Consider the following 21,488-nt stretch of genomic DNA (forward strand, 5'->3'; position numbering starts at 1 on the left):
ACACGGCCCGAAGCTCCTGCCAGCTCCCCGTGTTCCCGGTGCCTCCCGGGAGCTATAAATACAGCGGGCACATGCTCTGACACCGCGTTCCCCAGCAGGCACCAGATAACTTTAATTTGCCCTTTAAACGTCCCGGGCCCGCGTCCCTCGCGCGGGCGCCCGGGGAACATGGCGGGGCGGGCCCGGCGAGGCGCAGCCAATGCGCGCGGCGCGGGGGGGCCCCGCCTCCTCTCGCGAGAGGCCGCGCGCTATAAGCGGGGCGGCGCGGGGCGCGGGCACATTTGTCCGGCGGGGTGGGGAAGTGTCCGCTCGTTGCCTCTCTCCGGGCGGGGCTGTCGGACCGGCTCGCGGCATGGGTGACCAAGCGCTCAGCTTCGTCAAGGACTTTCTGGCCGGCGGGATCGCCGCCGCCATCTCCAAGACGGCTGTCGCTCCCATCGAGAGAGTGAAGTTGCTGCTGCAGGTGAGGGGGCGACGGGGGGCGGCGGGCGCTGCCCGGCGTGACTAAATATGGGAAGGAGCTCTGCCGGCTCCGGTTACGGGAGAGCTGCCCGGGACGTGGAGCAGGGCCGGCCCCGTCCGTGCCCTTCAGCGTGCGGGGTCACCCCTGCGCTGCCCGTCTCTCACCGTGCCCTCCTTCTTCTCCTCCCTGCAGGTCCAGCATGCCAGCAAACAGATCACGGCCGATAAGCAGTACAAGGGCATCGTGGACTGCATAGTCCGCATCCCCAAGGAGCAGGGCATCGCCTCCTTCTGGAGAGGCAACTTGGCCAATGTCATCCGGTACTTCCCCACCCAGGCCCTTAACTTCGCCTTCAAGGACAAGTACAAGCAAATCTTCCTGGGCGGAGTGGACAGGCACAAGCAGTTCTGGCGCTACTTCGCAGGGAACCTCGCGTCCGGGGGCGCCGCGGGAGCCACCTCCCTCTGCTTCGTCTACCCGCTGGATTTCGCCAGGACCCGGCTGGCGGCTGATGTGGGCAAAGGAGCCACTGAGAGGGAGTTCACTGGCCTGGGCGACTGCATTGTCAAGATCTTTAAGTCTGATGGCTTGAGGGGCCTGTACCAAGGATTTAGTGTGTCTGTCCAGGGCATCATCATCTACAGAGCAGCCTATTTTGGGGTATACGACACGGCCAAGGGTAAGAAGTGCATGGAGGAGTGACTGCAAGGGAAGATCCCCTCAGTAAAGGCACACTTTAGGGCACTTGGCAGTACAAGGGCGTGCAGGGCTTGGCTCAGCACCAGTTGAGTGCAGTGCTAGAATGCACACAGGTGTTTCTGACACGCATTCCTGCCTCCCTCTACTTGCTGCTCTGAAACGCCTTGGGTTTGGATTGACTCCGGGGTTGGTGGGTTGATTATTCCTTCCACAGTCATGTTTCCCACAGCTCTTTTCTCCGTACTGATTCCGTTCATTTGTTCTTGATGACAGGTATGTTGCCTGATCCAAAGAATGTGCACATCGTAGTGAGCTGGATGATTGCCCAGAGTGTCACTGCAGTGGCAGGGCTGGTTTCTTATCCTTTTGATACTGTGCGACGTAGGATGATGATGCAGTCTGGCCGAAAGGGAGGTAAGCATAAGTGCTCCTGTGTTGTTCTGGCTGCAGAAAGTTTCATCAGGATAAGATAAGGGATACTGTGTATTTTTTTTTTTTGTCTTATGGAAAATTAATAACGTTCTCATTGGAGTCCTTAAAAAACCTACGGGGAACACATTGCTGGTTGTTTCTATCATGTTGATCTAAAGGACAGAAATTACTTGATTTCCTATGGAGAATTAATTTTCCTTAATTGGTTACTAAGCTTTAAATCCGCAGCTGTACTTTCCTTTATTCCTTGTTGTTTTAATGATACAACAGTTGAAACATACTTGCTGTATAACCCTTCTAACCTTTATGTTTGTTTCCACAGCTGATATTATGTATAAGGGCACAATTGATTGCTGGAGGAAGATAGCTAAAGATGAAGGATCCAAAGCGTTCTTCAAAGGTGCCTGGTCGAATGTGTTGAGAGGCATGGGCGGAGCTTTTGTATTAGTACTTTATGATGAAATCAAGAAGTATGTCTAAAACTTAACATCATCATGCAGTAGTTCAATTGTTCTCAATCAACTTTTTTAAAAATACGAACTTGTGATGTAATGGACAACAAAATATTTCCTAGGGAAACAGAATAAAATTTTAGTAACATATCTGGCAGAGATAAGGATGCATTAATTTAAAAATTGTCCACAACATCACAGTTACATTTTCTATGAGAATTCCTCCACCATTTGTATCAGAACCTATGTATATATTACACTTCAAATTGCAGGTGATAGATTTTTGTCTAAAGACAAAATCTAGGTGGCCTATACCTAGTCTAAAATCTAATATTGTGTATTCTTAAAAGATGATCATAAATATTTATTATACTAATATCTCTAGCTATCCAACACTGTGATGACATAACATGAATTGAAATCATGCTTTCTTCTAAAGCTCTATTTTTTAATATATTAAGTGAAAAGTATGTCTGAAATAATAAACTATACTGAAGCACCAGGCTCAGTTCCTAACTGCAGCCTCTTCCCTGACAAACTACATAGTAATATGTTTGAAACCATAATCTGATTTTTCAGACATACTTTGTAAAATATGGAAATGCAATGTTCCAAAAATTCCCTGTATTGTCTCAAAGGAAAAAGTTGTCTGCTCTGATGTTCAATTGAACTAAAACTGAAATGAAATAAATTAATATATTAATGAAGTTTTTCCTGTTGTTTTCAGTACACTAAACACATTACAAGCGTGTCTTCCAAGGTGCTACTCAGGGCACTGTTATAGTGGCTGTCTCTTGAAAGTTTTTTTCAACAGAGCTTTAGGTAGGTGAAGTTATTGAGGTTATTGATAATTCTACAATTGCAAAACCAAGTGGATCCAGTTTGAGGATATTGCAGCCAGAGATCTTTGAGATAAGCTTCCACCTAGTCTTATCTGCTTGCATAATTTATATTATGCTTAACTTTGATACTTTCAACAAAAATGAAATTCTCTTCATTGAATAGTGAAATCATTACTGCTTACTTTACTTGAAAAAATACTCTAGAATTAAATACTCTGGAGTTATTAAAATAGCTACATATTGAGCCATTATGAACACATTGCACTAATAATGACCAGTGAGATGAGAACATGCTTAGTACACTTTTTAAACTTTAGATTACTCCAGCGTTGTGAATGCATGGAAGAACAGGCTGTCAGATTAGGCAAAGGAGGGAAAGTGAGGTGTGGCCATTGCAGTTGTTCAGTTATACCACACAGACAAGTGTTTGCTGTGTACCTACCTAGGACAAAAAACATAGAATCAGAGCATCCTCGGTGTTGGAAGAGACCCTAATTAGAGTTCATCTAGATCCAACCCCACTGCCATGGGCAAGGACACTGTCTACTAGACTCCGTTCCTGGCCTTGAATACTTCCATGGTTGGGGTGTTCCCCACTTCTCTGGGCAAAGGGGTAAGACTAAGCAAGTAATAATCAAATTAACTTTTATCTCATCTTCATCTTTTACTGCTTCATATATATGGCTTCCAGTTACCCTTTTCCTATATTTGAAACATTTATCAGATACAGGTAAGTCCCTGTCACTTGGCCTGAGAGGCTCTGGTTCTCTGCTACAGCTCAGTTCTCCCTGAAGGCAGGTATCAGCCACTAACCAGTATCTGGAAGCAACATCTATCCACTTAAACCAAAAAACAACCAGTTGGGAAACTGGTCCAAAAAATAAGACTTTTTAAATCAACCAAATACAGATTTTATTTTTTGTCCCAGGACAAAATGTGGCCTGATTGTTTCTTTTATCTCCCTTTTTCATGGCTGCTGTCTTAAATACTTGCTTTTCCAGATACCTGGTGTTTTCTTTCCCATAGCAAATAACCAGGGTTGCAATCTATCAAATCATAAGTTAAGAAGATATTTCTACTGATTTTCAAAGTGCATTAGTTTTTCTTAAAAACTCTTAGTTTTGCTCCTTTCCTCCTTCCTCTGCGCTTCCCTAATGGTTCCTTATGAGAAGCTTGCTAACGCAATCCAGCTAGCCATTCTCATTTAGCTCACTAGTAAGGCTGCAAGTGGCTTTTGGATGTGCTAGGGAAAATCTAAGTTGGCTACAAAGAGACACTGTAATAGGCTGAGGTACAAAACCTTGGGGGAAAAAGTGTATCTGAGTAAGATAATTAAGAGGAAGCAAAGAAATTTCAAATAAGTGTAAATGAAAGAAGTTAGATTCCAGAGAGGAAGGCAAAATAGAAATACTAAAGACCATTAAAAAGGAGATTAAGGAGTATCAATGCAGGAAAATGCCACTGGGCTAAGAGAAAGTACATGAAACAAAGCATATGGAAAACACAGGTAAAGGGCTTATTTCTGCTTAAAAGCCAGTGCACACAGTGTGGGAGACTGCAGGCAATGCTTTCCATAAAGATAACTGTGGTCAGAGCTCAAAGCTGTCAATGAATTAACCATCCTTCTGAAAGCAGCTCTGCCCTGAGCCAGCATAACACTTGCTGAAAGTGCAGCCATCAGCTCTGAGAAGTTGGAAATTAGAAGACTTAGCAGATGGTCTGCAATTGCTACTTGAACTCCCATTGTCACAGTCAATGATACTACTTCTTTTATACCTTTGTAAGAGCTGGTCACAGGCAAACTAAAGCCAGTGACAAAACCATTATTCCCTTACATCCAATACTTGAACAATGGGAAACATGTTTTTTTTTCTACATACCAAGCCATTCAACCTTCTTTGCACCTTAATACTAATTATAAAAATCTGTAAGAAGCCACTGCAAGGACAAGTCATGTTAAATATTTTATTTCTTATGATTTACAAATGACATACAAAATTGACACTTTTTCATACCAAAGTTAAATAAGATGAAGCAATCAAAAGTAATCCATTGTGTGAGTTTCTTCACAGAAAAATATTACAATATGAACTTTCAGAAGTACTTAAACTGTTACTCTGATATTCACATTCAAGGACAAAAATCTTTAAATAGAGATTAATTTTAATTTGCACAATAATAAAATAAATACAGCAGCACTATACAAAGAAATTGTTAACAGTTTCTAACCCTGAATAATAATTGCAATACAAATCTGTTTGCCACAATGCTGCTAAAAGTTCCAAGTATTGTCAAACAGATAAATTCGATCTGCGGGTCACCAAGTGAAGAAGCTCTGCCAAACTATCACAAGGACCAAGTAAAAAGTGTGTTACAATGCAGAATACCTGAAAGCCTAAGCCCTCATGCAAGGACTAGCAAAGAATAATACACTTTTCATGTCAAAGATCCAGCATTACCAAATACAGATTTTTTTCTTTGTCCATAATACAGCGATTTCCTTCCCGGGAAGAAGCTGGGGAAGCAAGCAAAGTTTCGGCAACATCCACAGATAGTGGCATCACAATTTGTGCTGTTTATAAGGCTACAGTCCTACAAAACAAGCTCACTGAAAGTTTGCCTTTACGTACAGAAATAAACCACACCACCTACTATTGTGATTACCAATACCATTAAATTTTACTCCTCTTGTAAATTGATGTTGCTGTTGGAGCTTATCTGATATTACTACAAATACTAGATAAGAACATGACATTTAAAAACAGGTCAAGAAAAGTAACAAGACTTTGTTTTCTACTGTCTTCTTTTTCCCCTAAATCCTGGTTAGTAGTCACTCAAAATCAATGTTTAAGATGTTTCCTGCAGCTCAAGTTTACATCTCCCCAATGAGAAGAGTGCACATCTGCAAAGCAGGGCCATGAACTATTTCCCTTACTTAATAGTATTCTCTAGTTTGAGAAGTAACCAGAACTCATTCTTGTTTAAACTAAATCTTAAACTTCTGTTTACATCATTCTTTATAGTTTTTCAGATAATATTAGATGCTTCCCTCCTATGCAAAGATCCCAGTATGTCTTCCAAAATCCAGTACAACTTCCAAAATCCATTTGATCTGGAAGAGACGCAGCCTTGAATAGAAAACACACTCCAGGTGCTGAACATTTAACAGTGGCAAAACATCCTCTGCACCTCAGTATTCTAGCTCACCACGGAGGAATACACAATCTGCTTTTCACCTCTTCACACTGCTGTCAAAGATTCTTTCAGTCACAAGACCATGACCCACAAAATTCAGAAGGCTGTTACATAAAGCCAAGATATAAAGCAAGGACAATCCAGGAATTAAACATATGCTTGTAAGCTTAATGCATTATTTTAAAATATTATTAATATTTTAAAAATTTTATTTACATTTTGCACCTGTTGTGCAGTAATTCTGTCCTTCTTTGTTATGGATACAAATTCCACTTATGATCTGAGACTAAATAGTTAAATTTTTATTTAACTTGTCCATTTAAATACCTCCTTCTCTTTCATAAGTTCATCCTGTCATGGAAAACACTGACAGAAGTGTTTTAAACCATTTTAAGACCATTTTATAAGCAATTACTCTAAATGCAATGCATTTTAATCACTGAACAATGCAGAAAATACTTTTGCACACAGAATTTACAAACGCACTAAAAATAGAAGTTTGAGTTATCATCTCAGTACGCGAGGCAAAGAACACACTTATAACCAAGCAGCATGAACATCAGTAGATTTAGGTCTCTCTAATGCCCCACTGGCTGAATCAGACACAGGCTTTTCGTTCCTCTGGTTTGATGTACTTTGTGCACTGGATGATCTTGAAGTTGCTCCTGTTAACACACAAACACATAAAGGGAGAATGCTTATGCTGAGCACAACAGAAAGCTTCATGCTATGTTAGTACTGCAACACTAGCTCTCAGAATAAACCAAATAAACCAAACAAAATCACAGTAAATTGAATACAACCTGAAAAGAGTTAATTAAAAGAGTTATGAGTTGTTTACAAATGATCAGCAAAAAAATTCAAGTCTTTGGTTCTCCAACTGGAAACATATGATTCAGAGACACATTGTCTACTTCCAAATCTTACACAGAGTTTCTGAGAAAAACAAGGCTACTATCAGTAGATCTAAATTTTCTGAATGAGAATTTGAACATTCATTGATGCTATTTTGGGGTTTTAGGTTGGGTTTGTTTTACCCCTTCTTTCAATAAAGGGTATGGCAAAATGAGAAACACTTTACTACAGGGATTTTTTTCTTCTTGGAAAAGATGATTGACAAGATCATTTATTAGAAACTTAGGATGGCAACAAAACAATGCATATAGTAATCACTTTTGGTGACTAGAAAAATAATTTTGATGACTTCCATTTGATAATCAAAAGATGACAAAGAACATATTTGTTATTCTTAACAGTAAGTGCTTCACAATTCTGAATTATAAAAAGATAAACATATGCAAAAAAATGCAATAATCTGCAGCCTCAAAGTACTTACTTGGAGGACTAAGCTGGCTTAAAGGAGATTTACCCCTTCTTACAGAAGGTGAAGAACTCAGGTAGTTCATGTGGCGGTGATAGTCCCTCAGCTGTTCAGAACGCCTCATACCAGCTGTTGGTTTCACTGCTTCCAGTCTTTTCAGGAAAGCCTTAATATTGAAGAAAAATGTCATCAAGAAAGACAAAGAATGAACAAGATGGTGCAAAACAAACAGTCATAAATTGATTTTTATTTGAGCTCCAAAACGCCCCAAAATTTTCAGCAGTACACAACAGGAATTCCTCCACTGGTGACTGGCATAGGCTACTCTGCTATTCAGTTCTTTTCTCAGCGTTATGACACAAACTGTGACTGTCCCTTGCACATCAGTTCTACATTGATTACATCTTTAGTACCTCATAGTTCTCTGTGCTTTACAGCAGTTTGAAACAATGTGTCTATTTGGTGACTATCACCAAAGGTAGTGAAGAAATGGGTTGCACTATTCTAATCCTATCTTTGATTAATCCTCCCTTCTAAATTTCCAGAAGAATGAGAAGTTTGTGATTTTTTTTTAAATCTTTGCTTTGCAAATAGACTATTTTGTGTTGTCCTATATGAAGCCCAGAGAGGATTACTGACCCAAATTCTGGGAAACTAATTTCAAAAGGAAAGCACAAACGTCTACAAGACTTCATTTTATCCATAATCTAATTTTAAGAGATTGTATTTAAAATTATTAATGCAGACAATTTCTTCTTGTTGAAATTAGCCCCGGAAATCACATGGCAAGTGATATATTGGAATAACTACTTATATAGTATTTTAAAGATATGATTTCCTATTCTGCATAATTATTTCTACTTGAAACAGAATTTATTGGTTTAAGACATTTCAATAATCTAAAAAAAGGGCCTGATAAGATAAGAAATTGGGAAATACCCAGCTACATGCAACTTCTAATTAACAACTTCACATTTTTAATATATTGCACCTTTAATGGCTGCCACGCATAGATCTATTTATTCCTCTTCTAACTAATTTCAATTCATTTGATGGCTTGTAAACATTAGGCAATGACACAACCTTTGCTGATCTGGGCTCTGACATGCATCCTTTCAACAAGAGACAGTGCAAACCTAAGTAAGTCTCCAAAGCACTAAAGATAACTCTCTTTATAAGACGCATTGCTTAGATGTATACTTGTATTGCAAGAAACTTGTATTGCATTACCATTAAACTGCACATCAAATAATGTACTGATTTTTTTTTTCAATAAGATTAAAAAAATTTACAAGAAGTGACTTAGGAAATAGTATAGCATCCACAGGATGTCAGTTGTCATTGTCTAACTATAACAGGAATCTACAAACTCTTGGTAGTTTATGCATGGGCACTGGAAACCTGCACAGAGTGCACGAGAGAGAGGACAAGTGACTTTGGCTCAAATGTAACATGTCACAAGTGCTTGCGTCAAGTGCCAGCTAGTTCATCGTCAAGCAGGAATACCTAAGTAAGCAAAAGTCAAAGGAAGGACTTCAGCTAGAAATAGCTCTTCACTAAAGCCTATTACAGAACATGAAATGGTAGACTTGTCTCTAAATGTTATAGCCAACATTTTTCTCACAACTTCATCCACATCTCCTCATACAACTATATATGTTTAGGCTTGCAGAGATCACTTATTTTACCCTCAGTATTAAAAATGGAAGTTCTCAATACATTCAGTTCTATCAAAAATAGATTAGGTAAATTGTAGAAATTACTTTCCTCTGAGAGACGAGCACGTTTCAAGTCTGCACACAACTGTAACAGCCTCCTAGAATTTGCATACCGTAACACTGCAGTAATTTCAAGCTTGATTCTGAACAAACAGGTTTTTTTATACATACATACATATATATGTATGTATAATGTATGTAATAATACATATATGTATGTATACATACATATACATGTCCATTTCATTCTAGTTTACATAAAATTATTTGCTTTTATGCCTGTATTTTGAAAACTATCAAGTTGCCATTAATGAAGGGGAAAAAAAGAAAAATAGCTACAGAAAAAGCAGATACAGCTTCTGTGGTGCAGCAGTGTCTGAAGGAAAGCTTTTCTGGACAAATAAAAGAGCTCCTGTGTTTCCCTTGCCTTCTGCTGTGGATTGTACCAAGGGCACGTTAGCTTCCATGCTATTTTCTGTTGTGAATTTTGCTGTTTGGAAAACGGCCTGCTGCATGCAGAAATGAACACACCGACACAGGGAAATGGCAGTCCTGACCTACTAAATCTGTAACCCAGAACTAATCTGATTCTTATCCTACAATCTTGAGGTCCTTAACTGAGGAACTACCTGGTACAATAGTACAAGTACCTTGAGCAAATGTTGTTTTTCAGTCATACATATAAATCTACTAATTCTTTATGCTCTCCTTTTGAGAAATGAACTGAAGGAAGCTGACACTTTCCTTGTTCTTCTAAAGTACCAAATCTCTCGTTCCTTAATCCTGCATCACTGAAGTAAATAGGTATTTCATCACTGATCTCAACAATCAAAGAATCAGATTACAGAACATAACCCAGGTGTTTAGAACCAAATATATGTTTCCCATCAAATTTGAAGGAAAAAAAAAAAAAGAGGAACAGACATTTATGGCAGGAACGTTATTAGTTGCTCTAAATTACATTGTAGGCCCTCAGAGCTCTTGATTCAAGCTCAAATCATATATAGTATCATATCACTGATGATCTCTCATCTTGGCAAAAGACTTCCCTGGCTTGTATTTCCCCCATCTTCTTTTACTTTAATACTGAGTTTACAGTAAAAGTAGAATATTAAAAAAAGAAAAGCCACAGAAGGTGTTCCTGCATGATTACCTTCTAGGAATTGCATAATCCTTTATAAATCTAGGCATCTGGACATAGATTAGTATCTATAAAGATACCACAATACATATTGTCAATGACAGAAATGCCAACAATTTGAGATCAAAGAAACCCAACACAATCAGAAAACTCCTGCTATACAGTGGGCCAAAAGAAAATCTGCTAATTCAATTTTGGACACATCAGGAGAGCACTGATAGTAATTCTAAAGCTCTATCAGAAAAAGAAAAAACAAACCCCAAGCATAATTAGCAGAAACTCTTCTGCAGCTATATTGGAAAAGGAATGAAAAAACCACTGAAAATGTAGCACTCTTAAACTGAGTTCAGAGAGAAGGTTAAAAATTTTACTTTTCTTTGGTTTACTTGGCTTGTTAAAAGTATGAAGGCTTCAGTTTCACCTCCTGTGAATCTAATCAGCTGACCAATGTGCCTTGACAGCTGTTCAAATTTATTTATATTACACCTCCTCTAATGTCACTGATGTTAGCGATCACACTGTCCCTTTGCAGTCTAGGGGCAAACAGATAACTACATTCAAGCACAGCTTTCTGTTCTTATCAATACAAGTATTTGTAATCTTCTTTAATTGCCAGTTGCATTAACTAGCTCTAACCTGACAAACTCTAACAGTCAGAAAACTCTTGAAGGTCCTCAATTTACAAGAAGTGTCTTTTTAACTGAACAGCTATCAAGTTTATGTGTGGCCGACAACATCACAAGGAAAGTAAGCCAAGAGTACAGAAAAGAATCCCACAAAATTAAGGAGTTTGCAAAGTGATCAAAACTTTCCTTGAACATGCCAATTAGTCAGTCTTTATTATAATTATTACAGGAGTGCTATGGTAGTCTCAAGTCTGGGCCAGGAATCTGAAGACCATAAAAATCTGACCACAAAGAGCCTACAGCCTAAATACTATAATCACAGATTTATACTATATTTGTACTGTACTGTAGAACATTTTAACCATGCACATCCATATGCCAATTCCACATCCTGACAGCTTCCTGCTATGATAAGGCCATGGAAACCTTTTGGCATTGCATTTTTTTAGTCTCAGGAACTACCAACACTTTGTCTTTTGGCTTGGCATACACCACCTTTTAACTCAGTAAGTGAAAATATAACATAATGTTCTGTGTGCTTGAGTTCCTGAGGAGTCATCAATGCAACATGAGTATTTCTGATTTCCTAAGACCACACATGAGACTACATTGTCTTTCACAACTGCATTCTGCAGAGCTTTCTCCTCCAAACTGAGATCAGTGAGACTGAACAAGCTTGGTATTCTTTCCACAACCACCTAAGTGTGCAGTATCCAAGGCCTGGTGATGCCCTCTAACTCTGGGGCTGAAAATGCAAAGCCCTTGTGAAGAAATACAGTAAGGGATTTTTTTTTTTTTTTAATTGTTTGGAAGGGTCACTATACTCAAACTGGGATCAGAGATGGGTATGTTAGGGCTTAGGGTACATTTTATGGGATTAAGAGGTGAGGGAATCAAGAACATGGAGTCTTACGTGCAGTGAGACATAACAGCATGAGGTATAGGAAGAATGTGCAGGAAAGCATGGAAATACCAAATATCCACAAAAAAGGAACACCCTTATCCCTCCTGAGCTAAGGTTTGAGAGCTGCCCCTACCAGAGCTGCATCTTTCAGTGAAATTCCAATGTGAACTCAAAAGGTCACTGTTCCCTAGGAACTTGACTGAAGATAGCAGTTTAGATCATTGAGATCACCTAACATCTAAATCCTAGTCAGAATTAAATTAAATTTAAAATTATTAAAAATCAAAATTATTTTTAAATTATTTTAAAACCCACCAGAAAACAAGATATTAATTTCTTTTAAGTTCTGATGAAGTGACTGAAGAATCATAAGATGACTGCAAATCAGTATTTCAAAGACCCCAAACACTTACCTGTACATGCCAGACATTCCACAACAAACCGTGAAAAGATACAATGGCATATAGTCTATGAAGGTGGTGAAGGTCTTATTACTGGTGAAAATTATTACTGTATCAATACTGATAGACACACATATATGCAGACATGGGAACAAAGTAACACTTTGTTCTATCACACTTAAGTTCCTTTCCCCAGAAGAGGAGGGATTGAAATTATTTTCAAACACAAGAGTAGAATGTTTTCTGAATCAACAGCATCCTCTATTGGCAAGAGACATGCTCTGATCTTGCTAGCTCTGAAAAGGAACCAAAAGTATGTTCCATTTATGAAAGCAGTCAAAAGCTGCAAGTACAAAATACTGGCATTAATTTTAGCAGTTATCTGTTTTGCTAATTGTGCTTTTTCCATAAATTGCTAATCAGTACTTTAAAACTACTGTTCACCAAAGCAATGCACCTTTTTATTCCAGCAATGCTCTTTCTAACACAGTCTGTGGGAATGACATTTTTCCTGCATCTCTTGGCATCCTTTCACAAAGCTAGGGAGCAAAAAACTGCTCAGATTCCTCTCTAATTTCCTAAAATTGTACTTACTTTCCTGCATCATCTCTGATACTAAATGCCTGCAAGAGAAATCAAACTTTCTGATAACAGTGACACAGGCATTACTTCAAGAATGTTCTGGTGGAACAAATGAACATTTTCCATAGACAAATTTTTAATCTCAGGACAAGAAATTATAAAAGCTGTGCCAACACCAGCAAAAAAAAAAAAAAAACAAAAAAACAAAAACAAAACAACCAAAAACAAAACAAAACCCCCCCCCCAAAAAAAAAAAAAAACCTCTGCATCAAAACTCTTAAACCCCCTGCAGAGACTACTGTTGTAGATTTCTATTCTTGAATAATTTACAAATCTTCAACAAACATTTCACAAAGGTGTATCAAACACTATATCTTGTATGCAGTACCCTCAGGTCTTGTAAAAGAAAGATTCACAAGAAGTAAGAGCAAGAAAGTTCCAAAGAATTTTTATGGAGAGGAAAGCTGCTGATCAGAAGAAAACAGGTTCATGAAGCACATACTTTTATCAATATAAAGTAAAAAAAAAAATCATAGCAGGGTAGGGCTGCTCTTTCATTTACAGTTTCAGAGGAAAGTATGTCACATCTGTAATCTCAAAAACTACAAAAATCAGTATGTTAAAAAACTGTGATGCTCGAGGTGTACATACACTTCAAACAGAATAAAAACAAACAAAATTGCTAAAAAATGTTAAACAAAATAGAAGAGTTGCACTGATGAATCACTGATACAAAAACAAGAACAGAATATATCATCCTGAGTTTGGGGAAAAGAATAAACCAAATGCTTTTACAGCCTAAACTAGCATAATATCCTAAAGTTAATTCTCACATCAAACATTGCTGACTATAACAACTGAACTATAAATGAGTAAGTAAATGAACAATACTATTTCTTGGACTTCATGCAACCACCATTCATCTCTAACATGTACTAAAGCAACAATATGTGAAATGACTTAATGTGTTTAGATCTGATGCATTTTTGATCCAAAAGTGGCAAAGGCAAGACAGTCTTGAACAAACACTGCAATATATCATAAGAGAAAGGGTTTGTGGTTTTGAGTAAATAGAAGTGTACTTTAAAATATCCTATATGTTAATTTACTGTAATCATCAATTGTTATGCAGTACAGCATACAACTGTTACATCCTGAGGCAATGTGGCACAGCACTTCCTCCCCGTCACCTAAGAATATATTCTTATTAACAAGGTTCACGTAGTAGAGCAAGATCTATTTTCAACATCTGAAATAAACACCATCAACACCCTCCTACCAACCTAAACACAACAAAGCCTAAAAACATTTCTTCCCTGGCCAATGACAAGTATCACACATCTAGAACAAAATCTTGTGCTAAATTCTTTGAGACTTTAAAGTGTAACGTGAACAGCAGCTAGTGGAGCTGGGAAGAAAGTTTTCCAATTTGTTTCCCAAGTTTTAACAATCCAGATGTCTGAAAGCTGGAAGAATGAAAACCCAACAGATTTTCCCCAATAGGCAATCACTTTCTCCACATTGAACTTGTATCTCCATGTGTAAAGAAAGGGAAATTGCAACCTTACACAGAAGGTAAAAAGTAGTGAATTACTTCCAGTATACATTTTCCAATTATTTTAACTGTAACTGTGTCTTTATCAAACACACTGATAAATACATAGAAGATATGAAATGCCATTAAATGTATGCATTACAATTCAATTACTAAAACTATCTTATTCAATCCAGTTTTACTTCTATTATTTGAGAACTCTTGCAATATACCTACAAATGAGTCTGAATTTTTGTTTTCCAGTAAAATAAGCTATTGTAATTGCCATTATACTGTGGTAATCAAAGTGCTACAAATATTCAAGGACAGAGATAGCTATGAGTCAAAAACCAAAACTGACATTGACTTTGTTATCCTCTGTATTTCGAATATAATGGGTTTGATGCTACCATATTGATTGTTTTATTTTATGCAAGCCTGTTTTTGAGAGACTAGTAGTCATGATGCATGAAGCAGGATGAATAGACTGCTACCCAGTGTTTTGAGTGTATTTACAATAACTGCTGTTCCTCTTAACTTAAACGATACCGAAGCAGAGCAAATGTATATATAAACTAAAATCTACTTCTGTCTGAAAAAACCCATCATTACTCCTACCTCTCTCCCAAAAATCCAAGAAACTCACCTATTTGAACAATTATGCCAACACCATAATAATGAAAATTTACTGAAGAGCTACTGCAGTAAAGGTCCATGCACTGCCTCATCAATTTTCTAAGTATTTAGCGACAGCTCATCTGACAAGCGATAGTCCTTCTCAATTTACTGATCCACATCCACACTCAAAACTTACCAGGTTTTCTCTTTCGATTCTTTGCTGCTCTTTTTGCCTGTTGAGGGCAGTGTGGTACAATCTAGCTGGTGTTATAGATGTCTTCAACGTGCTGCTTCTCCTTGGCCTTGCAGACTGTCTGGACAGTTCTTTTAGCAACCTCTGGTTTTCCCGATCAATCTGTCTTACTTCTTCATTTGTGAAAGAGTAATTTTTCCTTATTCCTTTAGATGGCTGATCGATGGTTAGTTTATGTTCTTTTTTATCCAACTGTAAGAAAGCTTTAAAATAGCAAAAAGTGAAAAAACAAGCAGATTGGAAAACACAGCTTCAGGAACCCGGTACTAAAATAAATTAGAACCAAGAATTAAAACACAAAATTAGTATTTAGATATTTGCACATAAAAAAAGATTTAAACTTTGCTCCCAAGTTAATCTAAAGTATCCATTTCAGCTGAGAGACAGAACAGAAACAATATTTCAGACAGAAAACTGACACTGGGGATACCTGACTCAGAGACACAAAGTGCACTTCCTGAAGTGATTTTGTTGATACTTAACTCCTATAACAATTCTACATCATGTTGGTAGAGGAAATGCAAAGGGAATGATGAAAAGTAAATTTAATGAATGGAGAGAAATGAGTGAGCACATATAACAAAAGAGAAATTACTGTGGCATGGAAATTGAAAAAGCAAGCACACAACAATCAAACCATGATAATAAGCTTTCAAGACAAGGAATGCATGCTTAAAAATACACAGCAACTTCATGTGCCCAATTGCAAGATAACTAGAAAAGCTCACTCTTAGCCAGAGCCAGTATATTTATTACATTTCCACTGGAGATATGCTGTTGACCTATTTCTAAGCCTTTGCTTTCTAAAGCTCTGCAGCAGGTCTTCTGGCAACTGCTGTGTAAGAGCTCTGCTGTCATGGTGTTACTCCATCAAGCCATTGCATTATCTATGGTACAGGAATGGCAGTACCAGGTTAGGTTAGACAGATTTTTGAAGCTAAGACACACAAAAAAACCTTACTTGTGCAACTCCCCACACTCCTCCAATACTACAGTGCCTTCAGAAGACATCCCTCATTCTTACCCCTAAAAGTCCCACACAGGCAAAACAAGCACCCAAAGCAGAAAGAAAAAAAAAAACACTTCTGCATTAGCAATCAGTTTTCAACAGATGTCTGAGGCAGCCTAACAGTGGAAAAAACCCAAGAATGAAGAGCATTTCTTTACTTCAAAATGAAATGAAATCTTTCTTGCAGTATCTCAAATTATTTTATTTCAGAATTCATGCAAGTAAATATTGCTACTCTCTTTGAGAAATGTAAGAACACTATTCAAAATGCAAAATCCAAACACTTCATTAATTTCAACATTTATCTGGAAATTAGTAAACTTGCACTATCAGCATGCTAGCCAAGAACTGTCCCTAGGCACCTCTAACTGTGATGTTGCCCACATTAGCAAATTCTGCTTGTGTTTGTCAAGAGAAGATGCAAATCACCTCAAAACCAAGACACATGTAGCATAGATCAAGTGTGCCAACCAACAGGTTAATACAATATGTCTTGGAAAGCATCTCTACAGTTTAGTAAGTTATTCTCAAAGTAAAACTACTATCATCAACACCATTGGAGGAGACAAACCTGGAATGAGACTCATCTGGATAAACCTACAAGGGACAAAGAGAAATGCAAAGAAAATAACTAGAGCCACACAATTCACATCAAGCTGCAGCATACATCTCAGTAGAAAATATTTTTCAATGTCTTTATTGGAACAAGCAAACTGCAGAACACAGCTAGAAGAAAGTAAATTGAACAACTATCTGAAGAAGATATGCTACATAATTGATAACTGTATTGTTATGGAGCTATGAAAGTTAATTTAACCTTTTGCCTTATATCCATAGCATCTCATGGGTTAAAGAGGACTGCATGTCATATGCAATAGTAGAAATCCACTCATGACAAAGAACAGTTGTTAAACTCAAGTCTTAACCCAGCCTTGTGGCATCAATGCTATTGATGAAGAAGTCTATTACAAGAGGCATTTAAATTTCTGAATTACTGTCAGCACAAATTTCCAACAATTCTTTGGGCTCTTTGGAAGCTGCCAACTAGTAAGAATCAATTTAAAGCAATGGCATTCTGGATAAAGACTTTTTCAATTAAAAACACGGGTTCCATATCTTCACTGGTCAATGACTTTTAATTCACTGTAAGATAGCAGGCTGTACTTTGGCAGAGACTATATATACTTTTGATGTAACTATAAACTATAGCCAGTAAAGAGATTAAAAATGCTTCAAGGTAATTACTGACTACTGATTTTCTGACTTGTTCACTTTTCTGGTAAACCACTGCTAGGTGTGATGAAAATATAAAAGCAGAGCAATGATGGGGAACAAAGGCCTTTCCCTTTTACGCCAGAGCTGGTCAGTCAATGCTACTAGGAACAATGATTAAAGGAACCCTGAAGCGATTGCTACACACAGGGCTCAACAAGCACTGCATTACTTGACCCTTGGATCTCCTGGGGGTAGTAGTATGCAACTTCTGTAGCATTAAACACCCCCTATTTTACCAGAAGCTCTCATGCAATTAGAGTGAATACCTATGTATATATCCATGCATTGCTCTACTGGATACTACTTATATACGCAAGAACAAAATTCTACTAACTTTACTCTCATCTTCCAGCTTCTCCAGTCACATTCCCCTTCAACATACAGACTTTTCTTTTTTGATTCATCTCTCCCTTCCCTTAGCCTTTTTCCTTTGCATATGTATCACTTCTACAGTGCCTCATCCATACCTTTTAATCACGTCACCACACAGATAGCCTTTCCCACTTGAGTCAGGCAGAGACTCCATCCCAGTATGTTTTCTTCAGTATGTTGTTAATTCTTAGCCTCATTATTATTTATTTATTCTTAATGTAGAAACTGACTTCACCACTGCCAATAGCTTTCTGGCAACTTTTGAGGTTGAGAGCTTGCTAACAGTCATAATATTGAATTTATCACAACTCAAGAGAAATATATTAATACAGTGAAGGAATTAAGAACACCACAAAGGTTCTGTTGCGAAGTTTTTCAGTGACGCCTTAGCAGACAACTGCCAAAACTCAGTAAGTAAGTAAGTAATCTATTGATAGATGGCTGAATTACAGAAGACTCATTAATTTTGCATCAAGAGCTCAGGCCCAATACAACACATGCAGCAGCAAGTGTTTTTTCAAGGGGATAGGATGAAAATACCAATCTAAAACTGTCAGGTTCCTCAAACGATCTTTTTAATAATAGTCTTCTACACAACCCAAGAACCCATTTGAAACTTCCCAGCTGGCTTTTTGCTGGAACACTGCTACAATACACCAAAGCATTGGATCAGGTAAGACAGTAAAAGTACCTGTTTTGTGTTTCTTCAAGCTGCTAATTTATTTATGTTTTACTTCATTAAGATCTATGTTCAGGAAGAATTTAATCTGCAACACCACAGCAAAGCAAACCATAACTTACTGGACCCTACCCATAGACAGTTTTCTTTAAACCAGACAAATGCAACACTGATCTCCACAGGAACTGTGTGACAGGAAAGTCTAAAGTTTAGTAGAAAAAAGAGACAACACAATGCATATGAATAATTTTAGTGAAAGAGCATCACAGCACACATATTCCTAACAAAACAAGCAGGATAAATCATTATTCCCTAAATGATGCTCAAATAAATCACAGAAGCAATCTAGAAAGTAGTGGGGAAAAGCTTCTGTAGGTCTTCCAGAAGGGAAAGTGACAGGGGTGGCATTCTTTCCATGGTTCAGAAAGACACTTCTGATGCCTGAATTTCAAATCAGCAGTAATAGTTGCCACTGCTTCCAGTCACCTGACTGAAAATCTGTCCAACCTGCCTCTGCAAAGCACCATTTATACAGACAGCATCATACTCCTATCCTCCACATACTTGCTGTGACAGAAAAACAGGTAATCCACAGCAGGAACATACGTCCATTATGCACTGGATGTGTGCTACCACTCACTGGCAACATTGCTTTCATGGCAAAGACAGTAGGTGTCTAAGTGAGGACAGCACATGCCCACAAAAACAGGGACAATTCACCATCAATAAGCAAAAAAAAAAAAAAAAGTAAGATTCCAAATGCAATTAAACACTGGTAGCACAGTTCATGTTATATAACTCAGATGTTTGATCTTCATAGTTATATCAATGATTTATTCATCAATGCACCCACACTACTCTTTAATCACAAAGCCTAAGTGTTTGAATGGTTTACCTGACTATTTCTGCAGTGGCCACTGACAACACGAGTTACGAGTAATAACACTACATTTTAAGGTTATGAATTAAGTTTCTAAAGAGTTTGGAAATCTTAGAACAATGAAATATAATTTACCAATCATATACATACTCTATCAGTGGGTAATAAGTAATTTAAACCACTAGTTACTTTCATTTAAGGTTAGTCAGACCTTAAATATAATTTGGGGTAGATGATAAATAAGCAGCAGCATTTGCATAACAACTTGCACAGTGTGCAGTCTACTTCTAATTTGCTGGTAAGAAGGAAAAGAAAATTCCCTGGCATTCACAGGATTTCCATGAAAGCTGGTTTCCATGGAGAGATACCTGCCTTTTTTTTAAGCCATAAACAAGCTGTTTATTGCCTTCAATTTCTAAGCATTGAAATAACCCTGCAGAATAAGAAAGGCCAAACCTTATATAAAACACAACTTATAATTAGCAAGTCAAATGCATTAGGACACTGACACAGCCATCCTAACGGCATTAAGGCTAAAAGCAAAATCATGCATGTTTCAGTGTGTCTTTTGCAAACCCAACATAAATTGCTTCAATGCTAACACTTGACTGATATTTTATTTTATACTGCAACAATACCACACATGTATCAGATTTGAAAAGTACAAAAAGATTAAATAAATCACAGCTCTTCATCAATATACAGTAATTTAGGAGTGAAACTATTTCCCTGTGGTATCTCCAAACAAATACTTCTTAGAACATCCATTATTACAGGCCACAGAGCTCTTCAAAAGGGATTTTGGAGAATTTAAGATTTGGTGGTGTTTTTAAGAAAATGAAAATGTCCGTTTCAGATAAAAATTCTCCCTATTTAAACATGCTTTAATAGGGCTACTAGTTGTCTCTTGATACCATGAGAAAGATGTCTTACAGGTGCTGGACTTTTTTTCCCCATAATTACAAAGTTTCTCATGGATGTTGGGGAAGCCTGTATCTCTCCATAATCGCACAGATTTTCAATCTCTTTTCAAACTCTAAATGTAAGAATAAGCTAACAATTAGCATATGAATACACATACATATAGAAAATTAGTTCAAACTCTGAACACACACACACTAAATGGAATTGCACAGAAAAGCTATATATGCTTAGTTCAACTCTACAGTTTGGGTACATGTATGTAGTAGAGTCCACTTTAAATTTGGATACTGCTTAGCAGTTTTTCTAAAAATACACTAGTTCAGCATGAATGAGCATACAGATAACATATTCCTAAAGAGAACAAAGTTTCAGTTATCATAAACTTGTTCTATTTCCTGAGTGACAAATTGTATGGAAAAAAAAAGTTAAAGTGATTGCTTCATGTTAAGTTGAAGCTGCTATTTAATTTTCTACAATGGATTTTATTCAGAAACACAGAGCTTTTACTTGCATAATAATGATATTTATATTACAGAGCTTTTCACAGAGGAAGCTCTGACTATTTAAAAAATCTAAGGCATAGAAGAAGCAAAAAGATTTATCAGCACAGAGGTCAGTGAGAGCTTCAAGGATAGAACTTCAGTCTGTGGCCAATTGCCCTACTTACCCCACCACACCACCTCCTCAAGTTAATAATAGCTAATACCATGGATTTACTGACTAATTCTCACAGACACTTTGGTAAAATAAGCAGGTATCAACCCCATTTTACAGAGAAGAAAACATAAAGTACTAAATTCTTTAGCACTGTATATACCTTGTGCTATTCCATTGTATTGATACCAAACAAATTTATGTAAAGAGGTACAGAGCAATTTTAGCAGACAACTCTGTTCAGAACTATAGAAATCACAAGATCTGTCTAAAGACAGAGAGCAAATCTGTAGTATAATGGGTTGAGACAGATGACTGCTTAGTTCACACTCATATACTTAACCCATCTCTTTATCTGAATAATACTGAGACAAAGGATCAAGCAAAATAGAATCAGAAAAATTTCCAATTTATTTCATTCCCAGCTTTCTAACATGGTGATTTATGAAATTACCTTCAAAAGCAATCTTTTACAATCTGTTTCTTTGCATTGCTATACTTATTTCTTTTTTTG

At 37.5% G+C, this 21,488-nt stretch overlaps 2 protein-coding genes across 3 annotated transcripts in view; one reads left to right on the top strand and one right to left on the bottom strand.

Annotated features, from left to right (window-relative positions):
• Nucleotides 1–239: 239 nt before the first annotated feature.
• On the top strand, nucleotides 240–2,753 carry SLC25A4 (solute carrier family 25 member 4). The gene is made up of 4 exons (XM_056489120.1): nucleotides 240–463; nucleotides 656–1,142; nucleotides 1,436–1,576; nucleotides 1,917–2,753. Exons 1-4 carry the CDS (start codon nucleotides 353–355, stop codon nucleotides 2,072–2,074), a joined length of 897 nt encoding a protein of 298 aa, XP_056345095.1. The 5' UTR covers nucleotides 240–352; the 3' UTR covers nucleotides 2,075–2,753.
• A 2,086-nt stretch (nucleotides 2,754–4,839) lies between these two features.
• The window catches only part of CFAP97 (cilia and flagella associated protein 97), a 29,867-nt gene continuing 13,218 nt past the window's right edge, over nucleotides 4,840–21,488 (bottom strand). For both annotated transcript variants that reach the window (XM_056490522.1, XM_056490523.1), the window contains exons 4-6: nucleotides 15,125–15,384; nucleotides 7,420–7,570; nucleotides 4,840–6,748 (exon numbers count right to left, since the gene is read on the bottom strand). In XM_056490522.1, the coding sequence (XP_056346497.1) occupies nucleotides 6,621–6,748; nucleotides 7,420–7,570; nucleotides 15,125–15,384 (539 nt within the window). In that variant the 3' untranslated portion in view covers nucleotides 4,840–6,620. The remainder of the gene's footprint in view (nucleotides 6,749–7,419; nucleotides 7,571–15,124; nucleotides 15,385–21,488) is intronic.

This window comes from Oenanthe melanoleuca, chromosome 4 (assembly GCF_029582105.1).
Source record: "Oenanthe melanoleuca isolate GR-GAL-2019-014 chromosome 4, OMel1.0, whole genome shotgun sequence".
NCBI lineage: Eukaryota > Metazoa > Chordata > Aves > Passeriformes > Muscicapidae > Oenanthe > Oenanthe melanoleuca.